Source organism: Phacochoerus africanus, chromosome 16 (assembly GCF_016906955.1).
Source record: "Phacochoerus africanus isolate WHEZ1 chromosome 16, ROS_Pafr_v1, whole genome shotgun sequence".
NCBI lineage: Eukaryota > Metazoa > Chordata > Mammalia > Artiodactyla > Suidae > Phacochoerus > Phacochoerus africanus.
In genome coordinates, this window is record NC_062559.1 from 33,641,800 (window position 1) to 33,657,331 (window position 15,532).

Here is a 15,532-nt window from a genome sequence, read left to right on the forward strand (position 1 = left end):
TGTACATGATGTCCTAGAGGTATGCACATCTTGCGGTAGACATTTTTTATTTTTTTTTTACAGGGTGTGCAAAGAATATTTTTTTTTGTCTTTTGTCTTTTTAGGGCCGCACCCATGACATATGGAGGTTCCCAGGCTAGGGGTGAATCAGAGCTGTAGCTGCCAGCCTGTAGCCATAGCAACATGGGATCTGAGTCCCGTCTGTGACCTACATCACAGCTCATGGCAGAGCTAGATCCATAACCCACTGAGCAAGGCCAGGGATCGAACCTGCATCCTCATGGATGCCAGTCAGATTCGTTTCTGCTGAGCCATGATGGGAACTCCCAAGGGTAATTTTTTAAATTGAAGTATAGTTGATTTACAACTTGTGTTAATTTCTGGTATAAGCAAAGTGATTCAATAATACATATGGCTCATTACAGGATATTGACTATACCGTCCTGTGTTATATGGTAGGACCTTGTTTATCTGTTTTATGTATATGGGTAGTTGTATCTTCTAATCCCAAACTCCTAATTTATTCCTTCCCCCTTTCCCTTTAGTAACCATAAGTTTGTTTTCTTTGTCCACGAGTCTGTTTCTGTTTCATAAATGAGTTCATTTGTGTCATATTTTAGATTCCACATATAAGTAGTATCATAATATTTGTCTTTCTCTTTCTTACTTACTTCACTCAGTATGATAATCTCTAGGTCCATCCATGTTGCTGTAAATAGCATTCTCTCTCTCTCTCTCTCTCTTTTTTTTTTTCTTTAACAGCTGAGTGGTATTCCATTGTGTATATATATATTGCATCTTCTTTATCCATTCATCTGTTGACGGGTATTTGGGTCGCTTCCATGTCTTGACTGTTGTAAAGAGTGCCACAGTGAACACTGGGGTGCATGTATCTTTTTGAATTATGCTTTTCTCAGATATATGCCTAGGAGTAGGACTGCTGGATCAAATAGTAGTTCTATTTTTAGTTTTGGAAGGAGCTTCCATACTGTTCTCCATGGTGGTGGTAGCAATTTACATTCCAACTAATAACGTAGGAGGGTTTCCTTTTCTTCACACCCTCTCCAGTGTTTGTTATTTGTTGACTTGTTAATGATGGCTGTTCTGACAGGTATGAGGTGATACCTCATTGTAATTTTGACTTGTACTTCTCTAATAATTAGCAATATCGAGTGTCTTATTATATACCTGTTGGCCATGTGTATGTCTTCTTCAGAGAAATGTCCATTTAAGTCTTCTGCCCATTTTTTGATTGGGTCATTTGTTTTTCTGTTATTGAGTTGTAGGAGCTCTTTGTATATTTTGGACATTAATCCCTTGTCAGTTGCATTGTTTTCGTATCTTTTCTCCCATTCCATGGGCTGTCCTCTCATTTTGTTTATGGTTTCCTTTGCTAGGCAAAAGCTTATAAGTTGGATTGAATTTCATTTGTTTATTTTGCTTTTATTTCTCCTACCTTGGGAGACTGACCTAAGAAAACATTGATATGATTTATGTCAGAGGATGTTTTGCCCATATTCTCTTCTAGGAGTTTTATGGTATCTTGTCTCATATTTAAGTCTTTAAGCCATTTTGAATTTATTTTTGTACATGGTGTGAGGGTGTGTTCTAACTTCATTGATTTATATGCAACTGAACAGAACACTCTTAAAATTCACAAAAATTAGTTCTGTTTTTAAGTCACTGCTCTTTGGCTTACAATAGAGAGTTGAAAATACCTTTGTGTGTGGTCATAGAAGTTTACAAGAGAACTTTAGAAGATGTGTCATAGTGAAATGTCTATTGATTTGTTGTTTTTTTCAACTGGTCTGGAAGGCAACATTTTGGCATTCACCAAAGGTCTGTGAGCATGTAGGTAGATGTTTATTTGTAATCCAAAGATTCAGAAACATGTTGCAATAGTTCTTTTTTTCCCTCCTCTGAAACCATTTGCTGCCTAAGTGGTTGCTGCATCACCAAAGCTAAGAGAAATTGATTAAATTTGTATACCAACAACTTGTCACCAAATGAATAAAAAAAGATTTTATTAAATTGGCCACAAAAGGTTTGTTTTCCTTTTAAAAGAGGCTTTAAAAAAAATTGCTTATGACTTATTTTTCTGTAGTGCTCATCTTCAGTATATTTTCATCTCCCCCTTCAGGCATGCTTAAGCTAAAGGATAGGGCTTAGTATGTATTGATATTCTTTCTGAAACAGGATGTGATATAATATAAGACTTGCATAATCAGGATTCTGTCTAGACTAGTGAAATTAAAATAGTGGCGGAGCAAAAGGAATCTCTGAAGTGGAATACTTTAGGGAAATTTTATTTTCCAGAATATTGATGAAATATGTGAATATGGAAAAATATTATATATCAGTACTAGAGTCAAGGTCTCAGTATCTAGAATGCCTTGTTGACTTTTGTGTATTGATATCATTGTTATTTATCATTTTCACTGACCTGTCAGAAGATAAAGTGAAATTTGTTTCCCATGTTTTCATGGGAATAAGTGCACCTCGAAAATATAAAGGAAGAGCATGCCATCCATAATCTGGAGAGAGGAAGATGCTCACACTGCTTGTGTTGAGAGCCAGAATATAATCAATGAACATTTTATTTTTGTAGGTGGCTGACGACCAAGAAGCAAAACCAAATCCTGGTCTTAAAGCTCTGGTGTTTGACTATCTAGAACCAAATACTGAAATCTTTCTGGAGGTTTGCGTTAGTTTAGGTAAACAGTTTACTTCCAAAGTCATTTTTCTTCAAAAGCTGCTAAATCAAGCTTCCCACTTCTTCCATTCCTCTTAGCCCAGGAAGGGTGTGGGCAGAGTTTCCTGACCTCCTGGGACCAGGCTTGACTGAGTCAGTAGTTCTCTCAGGCAGATGAATGACTTCTCCCTTGTCTCAGTATTATCTCAATATTTCTTATTCTATGAGGCAGAAAAAGAATTTAATTTGGAACATTCACATGAAGTACCAGGGTTTTAAAGTATATGTGGCATAGAATTCCTACTCAGCCACACCCCGGCTCTGTGTGTCCCTCAGGCAAAACCATTTACTATTTCTCAGTTTTCCCAGCTGTAAAATGGGTATAATAATAATACCAACTTCCTAAGGGCATGGTAGGGTAAAAGGAGTTAATCCACATGAAGTCCTTAGCAGAAAGAAAAAAAAAAAAAAAGAAATAGTGAATTCTCAAAAAAAAATAGTATCACTCTGTAATATGATTATTTAAAAGCGTAATTCATTTATCCCAAGGTGGATTTTTGCACATTGCCTTTGAGCACATCTTAAATTTGAAATCAGAGTGAGTGTTCTTCCACTTTGAAGACAGCTTGCAGTCCTCTTCCTTCAATTACAGTGAATGGCACTCTGCATCCTCACGTGGACTGTCATACCCAGCCTCTCCTTCAGAATTCTGTCATTTGGGAACTCTATATTTTTCATTTGAGAATTCTTACAGCCGTTGATATTCTCTTCCTTCAGATCTCATCAGCCCCTGCTTTGTGGGAGTAAGACCTAGGTAATAGGTATGGAAGTGACCCCATAGAAATGTGTATTTGGTTGCCCTTTCTCCTGCGAGAGGTGAGGTCCGGAAAAGAAAAGGACAAGATAAGCCAGGTGGTTGGATCTGTTAACTATATCTATCTAGATTTAGATGGCAAAAGAGAATAAAAACATTCCAAGACAGCTATAAATTCAAATCCATATGCTTCCTCAGAGATCTGATTATGGTTCTCATTTTTCTCCCTGTAGGAGAGAAGGGAGATTTTGGATGACAGTGCCATTATTTATGGCAGGAACAAAGTGACGAATAAGCATGGAAACTTGGAAGGTTCTCAGCCTCCTTTTCCCTGCTTATTCCCTAGGCTGAAGCTACACTGACCAAGGCCACCCGATGTCCTCATTTCACGTTCTTTGGATGTTGGTTGTATGTTCTCTGCCTGAGGCCGTCACCTTTGATTCTGTCATGGGCACCCAAAGCTCAGGGTAGCTGGTAGATTAATTGAGGGGAGGGGTTGATGCTCATTTTTTTAAACATAATTAGTGTAACACATTACCTTGAATCTAAATGGTGTCCTCAAATATTTATTGACTTGAATTAGTGACTCTCATCAATAGCATTATTTGTGTTTGCATTAAATCTGGGTGTCACTGTATCTTCAAATGCAAGTTCTCTGGGCAGTGTGACAAGTCTTCTGTTTGTGGACCAAAGAAAATTCAAGTTTCATTTCTTGGTGTCTCTTCTTGTTACAGGTTTATAAGATCATGAAATACTAAGCCTTCTAAATGGATGGTTACCACTCAGAATGATATCCTCCTATGATGTTAATTAAATACTATGACATAAAACATGAAAAAAAATCATCTTAGGCATAAATACACAAAACATGTTTTTTAGTGTATTTGTTTCCACTTTTAAAAATAATGGCAGCGATATCACTGATATGGAAAGCTATTCTTTGAAAGTTAATTTTTTGTTTGCACGTATATTTAAGTTTTCTGCTTTTGCACCTACTTCTTTGCTAATTTTGTCAGAAGTGAAGCAAATATTTACTGTCCTAGTTTACATCTGCAGTTTTGTTGTCAAATGAAAGACCTAAGAAGGATTTTTTTTGCATTTTATTTTATTTTATTATTTTTATTCTTTTTAAAAAATTTTTGAGAAGTAGTTGATTTACAATGTTGTGTTAATTTCTGCTGTACAGCAAAGTGATTCAGTTACACATGGACACATATCTATTCTTTTTCAGATTCTTTTCCCACATAGGAGGGACCTAATAAGTTTTGAGCTTAGCGCTTAGGATGAAGAGCAGCTAGAAAAGTGATGAGTCCAACTATTAAGTAATTTTCAAAATATTAAACTTTTTTTCTCTTGTAGTGAGAGATTTTTCTTGAGGCTAAATAGAAACGGGCTTCCCAAAGCCCCAGATAAACCAGAACGACATTGCTCTCTCTTTGTGGTAAGTGGATCTTGTTTTCTCCAGGGGGCAGATTCTTCCTTAAGCCCTTTCTCTTATTTAAGGCAAATAAATAAATGAGTGTGAGAGAACATAGTGAATTTGCTTCAACCCTGTAAATACCACACAGATTATAGTAGTGCCCAGAAAACTGAATGCCACCGTGCACAGTCACATCTTTGTCCCTTAGTGTGTATTAGCCTGTCCCCTCTGGCCAAATCACAAGGGTGACAAGGCTCAGCCTGGCATGTGGTATTTAGTATGTACTTAATAAATGTTTAAAGAATGAGTGAGTGAGAGCCTGAAATAAGAATGGGCTTTTCATTTAAGTTTGATTTGAGATCGGCAGGCTTAAAGTTGATTGGAGGGCTATTTTTAGAACAGGATTTGAACTCTATGCTTCTGCTATAAAAATTCCATTAAGAGTGTCTAGGTTGCGAGTTCCCCTCGTAGCTCAGTGGTTAATGAACCCGACTCACATCCATGAGGACGAGGGTTCGATCCCTGGCCTCGTTCAGTGGGCTAAGGATCTGACATTGCCGTGAGCTGTGGTGTAGGTCGCAGCCCTGGCTTGGATCCTGCACTGCTGTGCCTGTGGTGTGGGCTGGCAGCTACAGCTCCAATTGGACCCCTAGCCTGGGACCCTCCGTATGCCACAGGTGTGGCCCTAAAAAGACAAAAAGACAAAAAAAAAATAGACTGTCTAGGTTCGTCTTTGTCTTTCTTGTTCTTTATGCCTTTTAAATGGTTCTGCACAAATGGTGAGTTCTCAAATAACCAGGCTTGGTTTTTTTGGTAGGACTTGGGCAGCAGCGAGCTGAGAAGGGACATCTATATCACTGTGCACATCATCCGAATCGGTGGGTATGCCGCCTGTTGCTGTGGTGGGACCAGGAGGGAGAACTGCTGAGGGGGCTCCCTGTACTTGTGACTTACGTGCTGTCTGCATCAGAAAGAAATCAGAGCCAGACTTGAATTCAGGAATTGCAGAATTGGGGTACTGTTCCTTAGTTTCTCCAAACTCACACAGCACCTCCTAAATTACCATAAATAGATTTTGTTCTCTTCCCATATACGCCATTAGACAGTTTCTTGTGTTTCATTTTGTTTTGTTGGACTCTAAAAATGTCTTTGAGGTTTTGGCTATCCTTTTATTGATAATTACACCTAGGTTTTTAAAAATTTTTTAAATAGATTTTTATTCAAAACTTTTTTTTTCTTTTTCTTTTTTTGTCTTTTGGCCTTTTCTAGGGCTGCTCCCCACGGCATGTGGAGGTTCCCAGGCTAGGGTTCCAATTGGAGCTGCCGGCCTACTCCAGAGCCACAGCAACGCGGGATCCGAGCCGCGTCTGCAACCTACACCACAGCTCACGGCAACGCCAGATCGTTAATCCACTGAGCAAGGGCAGGGATCGAACCCACAACCTCATGGTTCCTAGTCGGATTCGTTCACCACTGCGCCACGACGGGAACTCCTATTTTTTAAAAATTTTAAAGATGATCTCCATTTATAGATATTACAGTATACTGGCTATATTCCCTGTGTTGTGCAATACGTCTTTGAGCCTGTCTTACACCCAGTAGTTCGTGCCTTCCACTCCCCTGTGATGCCATTCCCTCCCCTCTCCACTGGTAACCACTAGTTTGTTCTCTGTGAGTCTGCCTCTTTTATGTTACATTCACTGGCTTTTCCTTTTTTAATTCGACATGTAAGTGATATCATACAGTATTTATCTTTGTCTGACTTATTTCACTTAGCATAATGCCTTCAAAATCTGTTCATATTGCTGCAAATGGCAAAATTTGCTTCTTTTTTATGGCTGAGTAGTATTCCTTGTATATATGTAGGACATCTTTATCAGTTCACCTGTTGATAGACACTTAAGTTGTGGCCATGTCTTGGCTATTATAAATAATGCCTCTGTGAACACTGGGGTACATGTATCTTTTCAAATTAATGTTTTTGTTTTTTTCAGATATATACCCAGGAGGGGCATTGCTGGGTCATATAATAGTTCTATTTTTAGTTTTCTGAGAAAACTCCAAACTATTTTCTACAATGGCTGCATCAACTTACATTCCCACCAACAGGGTACAAGGGTTCCCTTTTCTCTGCATCCTTACCCACATTTGTTGTTTGTAGACTTTTTGATGATAGCCATTCTGACAGCTGAGAGGTGATATCTCATTGTGGTTTTGATTTGTGTTTCCCTGATGATTAGCAATGTTGAGCAACATATTTGATTCTAAAACCTGATATTTGTCTTTTTAAATTCAGCATAAATTAGGAGAGATGGGATTAAGATGGCAGAATGGAAGTACTGGAGCTCAACTTATCTCCTAAAAACAACAAAATTCACAACTAAAGGCTGAGCAATCTACAACCAAGTTCAGCATAAATTAAACTTTGGAGAGCTAGATTTCCTACAGGTTTATGAAAATTCTGTACCAACTGGCATTTTCCAAGGTGCAGAAGGCTGTAGGGCATTATTGAAGCAAGTGCTCTGAGAGTAATGAAATACTGACTGCTGTATATATATATATATATATTTTACTGAATACTATATATATTTTTTCTCTTGTATAATTTTATCAGCTTATTCCAAGGTCTGAGAAGTTCTGCAGGGAAAAATTAAAATGCTTCTCTAACTTTGTTGACCCTAGCTTTCTCCAAATGATTTGACTCTGGAAACATTTATAACATTTTTTAACATCTGACAGGACACACTAAGTGTTTTACAATGAACTTGCACATCAGAGCCAGGACATGGTCACTGGTTTTTACACACATTAGGCCTCTGAAAGTAGGCATTTTATGGTCAAGGAACTAGATAATAGGAGGAGTGGTGTGGACTCTATCATTTTTCTATTAAAGCTACTCTGCTGATACTGGGAACTGGTTCCCACTTTTTCACTATCCATGCTGCCTTCCTTGCTGGGGAATACTTCTGCAGAACAGTAATATCTCGTTATGCAGTCCTGCACAGTGACATTTATTTTTTCTAGATTTTTTATTTTATGTACACGAGAGCCACATTGTGCATTGAGAGGGACTAAAACTTGTCATTTCAACATAGGTTTTCTGTATATTTTTTCTCATAAAACTGTGTTCTGAAAACCCATCTGAGGGACAATAGAAATAAAAACTAAATTGTTTTCGGTTTTAATTTCCTTTTTATAGATGAGCATGTGGGGAGAAAATTGGAAAGAAGCTTTTAAAACATTGGAAAAGTCGAAATGAGTGTTGCTGTGTATTTTTGAGAACAAGCCTCTGTCTGTTTCCAGGATGGCAGGGTGTACAGTTTATGTAATTCTTTGTAGGTTTATAAAAATTTATTCAAATGTGTAATAGCGATTATTGACTCGAACTGTGGTTTTGCATCTCTTCATGTAAACATTGCTAAAACCGGAATGTAATCTTCTACAGCGTTGAGGGAAAAAGTAAACCACTTTAGAATGTTCTTTGTTCCAGCTCTAGTAAGTATAGGTCATGCTGCCCCTCACAGGCTGCAGAGGGCAGGAGTCACAGCACCTGCCTCGGAATCCAAGCCCAGATCTTGGATTGGAAAGAAGAGGAGGAAAAAAAGAAAAAAATAGTGTCCTCACACCCAACTGATTCATCGTAACTGTCAAGTTTCTGTTCAACAGTGATGAGTTCAAGTTACATCAAAACAAATAATGGCTGTTCGTAACTGTTAAGGGCAGACCTGAGCTTCTATCTGATGCTGACACTTCGATCACTTACTTGGCTCAAGAAACCTAGTAGGTCTTTTGCCACCCACCACCCAACTGTCAGTAAATGTAGGAGTAGCTATCCCTTTCTGAGTAGGAATGGTCACCACTGGCTTGCACCACAAAACAATAGCATCTCTAACCCATTTTCTACCGCAAGGAACACCCATCTCTTTTATCATTATATTAGTAATTACTGGAACTCTCAGCTTATTCACCTAATCAGTAACCCTTGCTGTATGACCAGTGGCTAATATTACAGCCAGATACCTACTAATCCCTTTAATTGAGGGAGCAACCCTAGCCCTATAAGTGTTGGTCCTACTAGAGCCTTCGTTACATTTATCATTCCTATTTTACTTGTTATTCTTTTTTTTCTTTCTCTCTCTCTCTCTCTTTTTTTTTTTTTTTTTTTAAGAGCTTACCTGTGGCATATGGAGGTTCCCAGGCTAGGGACTGAATTGGAGCTGCAGCTGCTGGCCTACGCCACAGCCACAGCAACACCAGATCCTTAACCCACTGAGCGAGGCCAGGGATCGAACCCCCGTCCTCATGTATCCTAGTCAGGTTTGTTAACCACTGAGCCACGAGGGAAACTCCTGTTTGTTATTCTTGAATTCACCGAAGTCAAGTTTATGTTTCACCCTCTGAATTAGCTTTTACCTACATGATATTACCTAGTGACCCACCAAGTCATGTGTATCACATAGTGAACCCCAGCCCCCGACCTCCCAGAGGAACCCTCTCAATTCTTCTTACAATGTCTGATCTAATATATGATTCCATTTTAACTCCACATTCGTATTATCCTTAGGACTGTTAACCAATATATTAATGATATACCGAGGATGACGAGACATCATCCAAGAAAAACCATTTCAAAGCCATCATCCACCAGTCTTTCAACAGGAACTTCTAAATGGAAAAATCCTATTCATTATTTCAGAAGTTTTTTTTTTTTTTTTAAACTGGTTTCTTCTGTGCTTTCTACCACCTTAAGTGGTATTCCAGCTTCTATTTGTAAGCATTTCGCTGAAGATGATACATTGCAGAGGCAATTTTCCTATATTCCTGAAGAATGGAAGCCAAATTGGATATTGCCATCCCTCTGTTTTTTTCTATTTAACATTGGACTTGGAAAGTGCTGGAGTCATCCAGATGTGCTATAGGAGAATTCCACTCAGTTGGAAACCACTTACGGATCTGTCACCAAGCCTCTGGAAACAGACTTGCCGATTTTTTTTTTTCATTATTTTTCCTCACACTAATTTGTTACATTATAGCTCTAGTGTGCTTTCACTTTTTGTCTCCAAAATAACTCATTTGTGATTCAGTACAATGGTAAATTAAAATAGGATCTCAACAACACATTTGAAAATGTATGACAATTTAAAGTAGTTGAAACTGCTCAGAGTGAAATCTATCTCAGGAGATTTCAGTCTGAGAACAAAATGAGGAAGACACATGCTCATTTGATCCCCTGTGCTTATTTGCTATATCTTCAGGCATCTCAAACCTTTTAAAGGTGAAATATTTGAAATAGTTTTTTTTTTAATATGGAAATGTTTTAAAAAATAGAATATGAAAGAGGCTCCAGTACTGCTTTTTTTTAAATGCAAGCCCCCTGGGATGCCTTTATGTATCCTAGGGGGCAGGTGCCCAAATACTGGCTTACCTCCAGTCTTCAGGTCGTATAGATGGCATCTGATGGCCAGAGTTGACACTGCATGCTGAAGGTCACAGCTAGGTGGCTGGAGGGGAGAGTCCAGACCTAAGCAACATCTTCAGTTGCCCCAAATCTGTGTCTTTTCCAGCATTCAGTTATGTTTCACATGGCCCATCTTGTACCTGTATGTTCTCTGTTCAAGACGGCTTCATCACAAGCCTCCACGGGCTGTGTGTGCTTTTTAATTAAACAGGTCGAATGGGGGCAGGTGAAAAAAAGAATGCCTGTAGCGTCCAGTACCGGCGACCCTTTGGCTGTGCAGTTCTTAGCATTGCTGACCTGCTGACGGGAGAGACCAAGGATGACCTCATCCTGAAAGTGTACATGTAAGAAGCTTGCGTTGGGGTGGTGGGCTGGGGCGGGTGCAGGGACACATGGGCGTCCTGTTTGGGTGTCCTGCTTTCTGTGGGTAATGGAAGAGCAAGGAAGGTGTTGAGTTTCTGAGCCATTCCTCAAAAACTCAACAATCTGTAGCTTTGCTACAGGTGAGCTCACATGTCATCATTTGCTTGTCTGAGGAATTAGGAAATCAAGAATCAAGAGAATAGAGACGGTTGGGTGGACCCTTCACTGCGAAGAGTACCTCCTGTGAATTTAAAACCTAACCTCTCTTTACCCTCAGAGGGTTCATTTGTTTTTAAACTAATTCGAATTAGGAAAAGGAAGTTCAGGCTGGGTGATTTCCCTCTTACTTGATGAATTACTAGTTGGCTAGGGCTGCCCTAACTCAGCACTGTAAACACGGGGCTTAAACCATAGAAATGTATCGCCTCATGTTTCTGGGGACCACATATCCCAGGTCAAGGGGAGGGCTGCCCTTCTGAGGGCTGTGGGGCAGAATCTGTTCCCTGCCCCTTTCTCCTTGTTTCCTGTGATTTGTTGATAATCCGTGACTTGGACATGCATCGCCTGATCTCTGCCTTCATCTCCATGTGGCTTTATGCCTGTGTGACTGTGTCTGTAACCAAATTTCCCTTTTTTTATTAGGACACAGTTATTTAGGGTTAGAGCCCACCCTAAAGACCTAATTTTAACCTAATTAATTGTGGGAAGACCCCATTTCCACATAAAGTCCTTAGAATGTGCTTTAGGACTTACATTGTTTTTTGCAGGTCAGTAGGGGCAGACAGGGTTCCACTTAAACACTCCGCTAAGAGAAGCACTTAATATATTCCACATCCTAAGTGAAATGATGTTTGAAATGTGCCTGGTTTTGGAGGACCCCACCTTGAGGACCTACCGACGGGTTGGAAAACTGACAGCTGATTCACAGTGACATCCTCAGAGCAAACCCCTGGGGGGCTGAGAAATGGGGGCGCTGGTTTCCATATCCTAGTTTGAGGACCGTGCCGCTGCCCACCTCCATGAGCGAGCTTGCTTTAGTTTTCTCTTCTGGCCATTGAGTTGCTATACCCAGTGCTTGCCAATAGTTTTTCCATATGTGGAGGGAATGCACGTGGCGCACTGCCTGCGGGACATATAGTTCAAATTGCTTTTTGACCACAGCTGCAGGGTTTCATGGATTTATCCCATCCTCTCCCCAGAGTCCCCAGGACCTGTGACACACGTTTGCTAATTAGTTGACAAAGACTTGCTTATAGCCTGTGGTTTAGGACTGGAAACTCTCTTTATCACTCCTAAGAGGGATAAAGTCTATGACCTTGATTTTAAACGTCAAGACTTCTGGTGAACCTGGTGGGTAGTAAGTAAATCATGCTACTCTTTTTATCACATGGTCGAGCTTAAATCCTTGATAATCCTCTTCCTAAACCCTGTTGGTGATCATAAAATGTAATTTATTTACACCAATACTGATGATCTGCCATTTACTGTGTGCTTGCTACTTGTGAGGAACTGTGTTAAGCACTTTACTTGTATCATATCACTTGACCCTCATGATAAGTTGGCTCCACTTTCCACATAAGGGGACAGAGAAGCTGCATAATGCCCTAAGTCGCCTGGCTGATCAGAATAGGAACCAGATGTGAAGTCAGGACTGTATGTTATGAGGTTGTATGTTTCCAGTTGTTACTCCACACCTGTCCATCAGGTTAAAATGATGCTGTTAGGTAGCATTGCTTTTTAAGAAAATGAAAATTCCTTAAGAACACTATCTCACTGCTTTTTAGAGTGGTCTTTCCAGCTGTGGGTAGCCTGTGTTAGATTTATCTCACCATTGGAAAAAATGAAGGGACCCTAAGTTCCATGCATCACCCCTGATCGTGCAGCCAGCCAAGGAAGACCCATAGCTCCAGCTCTATGTGAGACAGTTACTCTCATAAAATAAATCAAACTGCTCTTTGTGGTTGTTACTGCCTGTTTTTTCATACGTGTCAAATAAGGTCTGGGGTTATTCTTGCTGCAAGAGAGATCCCTTAAAAATTCTAGTTTGGTCAATTATGAATCTATTACAGGGTGAGCACAGTCATTATAGATTAAAAATAAACTGTCAAAGTTGGTAAAACGTCTTAAGGATGGGCCTGCTAGAAATACTGCGGAAGAAATTTCTGTTAGTTAAGGTGACTGAATCCCAACCCTATCTGAGATGCAAACAGAGAACAGTAACAAATACCTTGCCTGCCTAGGGCAGGCACGTCCTTTAAGAGATTTTATTTTATTGGGAGTTTTACAGGTTAAAAACATGAATTCTGGAGATTTTATTTTATTGGGAGTTTTACAGGTTAAAAACATGAATTCTGGAGTCACTTCCTACCTAATAGGGAGCAAGCCATTTTTCTTCCTTCCCCACTGAGCTGAACTAAGAAAACTAGAGGCAGAATGTACTAAATGGCAGTTTGGTTTCCTACAGCTGGACAGGTGGGATGGTTTCATTTCATCTTAATTTTCCAGCCGTCTAAGGTTCAGTGCTCTGTTTGGTGTCCTGCTGTTAACCGATTCAAAAATAAACTCCATCATATTCGTCCTGGAAAAGCCTATGGTGATGAAATAAATAAATATGTAAGCAAATTGTGAATTACTGGCTGTAGACAAAATCATAAGGAAAAGGACTTTATACTGAGGGACATTTTGATTGATAGTGTATAGAATCTTTGATACTCAGGACTTTTGGGAAAGAGCATTTATGGCTAACAAAAGACAGTGGTAGGAGTTCCCTGGTGGCACAGTGTGTTAAGAATCAGCATTGTCATTGCAGAGGGTTGGGTTGCTGCTGTGTTGCAAGTTCCATCCCTGGACCGGGAACATCTACATGCCAAGGGCGTGGCCAAAAGAAAGAAACAAAACAAAACATAGTAGTGAATTCACAAATACATCCAGATGAAGGAGACTCTCCCTGGCCTAAGTGGGGACATCCCAGCAGTAAAGAGAGGGCAGACCCAGATATTTACAAACCATCAGGAGTTACCAGTCCAGAGGAGATCCATCTGGTCATTCACGCAGCTGATATCTTTTAAGTACCCACAGTGTTCAAAGTACTGAAGGGAACATATACCTACCAGTCCTAGATCCAATCCTCAAGAGCTTTCAGGGGCTCCTGGGTGAGCTATACACGTAAACAAAGATAACATGAGCCGTGAGTGGCAAGAGCTAAAAAGACCAAGGTCCCAATGGCGGTGAGGGTGAGAAGATGGAGAGATGCCTTTGGGCCTAGAAGTAGAAAATTGGGGAGGGTTACTTTTAAATATCTGTCAGTGAATTGTGCCAGCCTTTTGCCAGTGCAGGTTGTGTTAACCTCAGTTGCATTTTGCTTGATTTGTTGCATTTTGATGCCAGCCAACTTGATCATGTTATAATAGGTGGAGACTCGCTAATGAGAACTAACATTTATTGAGCATTTACTATGTACCAGGCTTTATCTTAAGCCCAAGCTGGTTTAATATTCTAGTATATTACCCTGGCTTCATTGATAAAGAAATCAAGGCACAGAGAGCATAAATAACTTGCCCAGAGAATATTTCAGTTAATGGTGAGGATTTGAATCCAGGGAGTCAGACTCTGTCTGTGCTTCCTTCCATTGTATGCATTGTTCTCTGAGATTTGGGGGATGGGGGCTCTCATAATCTGAATTGCTCATCCCAGCCCCTTCTGGCATGAAGTAGTTGGTCATACAGTAGCAGATATTGTCTTTCCTGCTCATTTGGAGGCCAATAGGCCAAAAATGATCATCACTTGCAGTGGATTGTTGAGAGCTCCAAGGAGGTTTAAGGAAGTTCATTGTAGTACTTAGAACAAGAAGGGCAGATGTGCTATTAAGGTCATCTCTTGCATCACCAAAGCTTAACAGAATGGTCATGTTTTCCCAGGTGTAATACAGAGAGTGAGTGGTACCAAATCCATGAGAACATCATCAAGAAGTTGAATGCACGTTATAATTTGACTGGCTCCAATGCAGGTATGTGCTGCTGGCTAACTCTCTACACTTTTCATTTCAGGTGCTTTTATTATGTGTGTAGGAAGAAAATGATCAGCCCTTTGTTTTTCTCTCTCCTCACTCCCTAAAAATGCTTTTTAGTCATCATTCTGATACATCGCCCTGTTCTTTGATAGGCTCGTAGCTATAACTTGCTAAATATATATATTCTGTTCTGGTTTAATCAAGGCAGAGCATCTGAATTTGTTCCATAGTGCCAAGTCTTGAGACCTCCAAGTTGTTACTGATTGCTAAAAACCACAAGATAAATATGCCTGGGTTTGTGACTGTTGTGTGGGATGTGTTTGATGAACAGGAAATTGTCAGCAAGATCCAGGAAAAACATGCTTCACTGATTCTAAGTTGCAAGCAACTATATTGTACTAGAAAATAAACATGCACGTTCAGATATTGAAACTGGCTAAGAAAGAATATAATGCTGAAGGCATTGTTATGTAGAGAAAAACATGGGCATGCTTATTCAGCAGGATCTGAAATATAATGTAGCATTATAAGTTATATGTAACATAGTATATGGCAAATAGTCTTATACTGGTAATATACTATTTACTGTACTATAACATAGCATATCCAGATTATATAGTATGCAGAGTGACGTCTTTAGGTTTGATTCGTAGACAAAAATTTCATGAATGTTGTTTGCTCCCTGTTCCACCTTCAAACCCATGTGGAAGCAAAATAAACGACGGAGTTGTGTGCTTTAAAATTGACATAAAGAAACTTCAGATCAAATTAGCTCT

General features: G+C 39.7%; 1 protein-coding gene across 2 annotated transcripts in view; it reads left to right on the forward strand.

The window, feature by feature from the left end:
- Window positions 1-15,532, forward strand: part of DOCK4 (dedicator of cytokinesis 4) — a 469,573-nt gene that overhangs the window by 239,846 nt on the left and 214,195 nt on the right. For both annotated transcript variants that reach the window (XM_047763518.1, XM_047763519.1), the window contains exons 9-12: window positions 4,866-4,947; window positions 5,744-5,804; window positions 10,596-10,728; window positions 14,665-14,753. In XM_047763518.1, coding sequence (XP_047619474.1) covers window positions 4,866-4,947; window positions 5,744-5,804; window positions 10,596-10,728; window positions 14,665-14,753 — 365 coding nt within the window. The remainder of the gene's footprint in view (window positions 1-4,865; window positions 4,948-5,743; window positions 5,805-10,595; window positions 10,729-14,664; window positions 14,754-15,532) is intronic.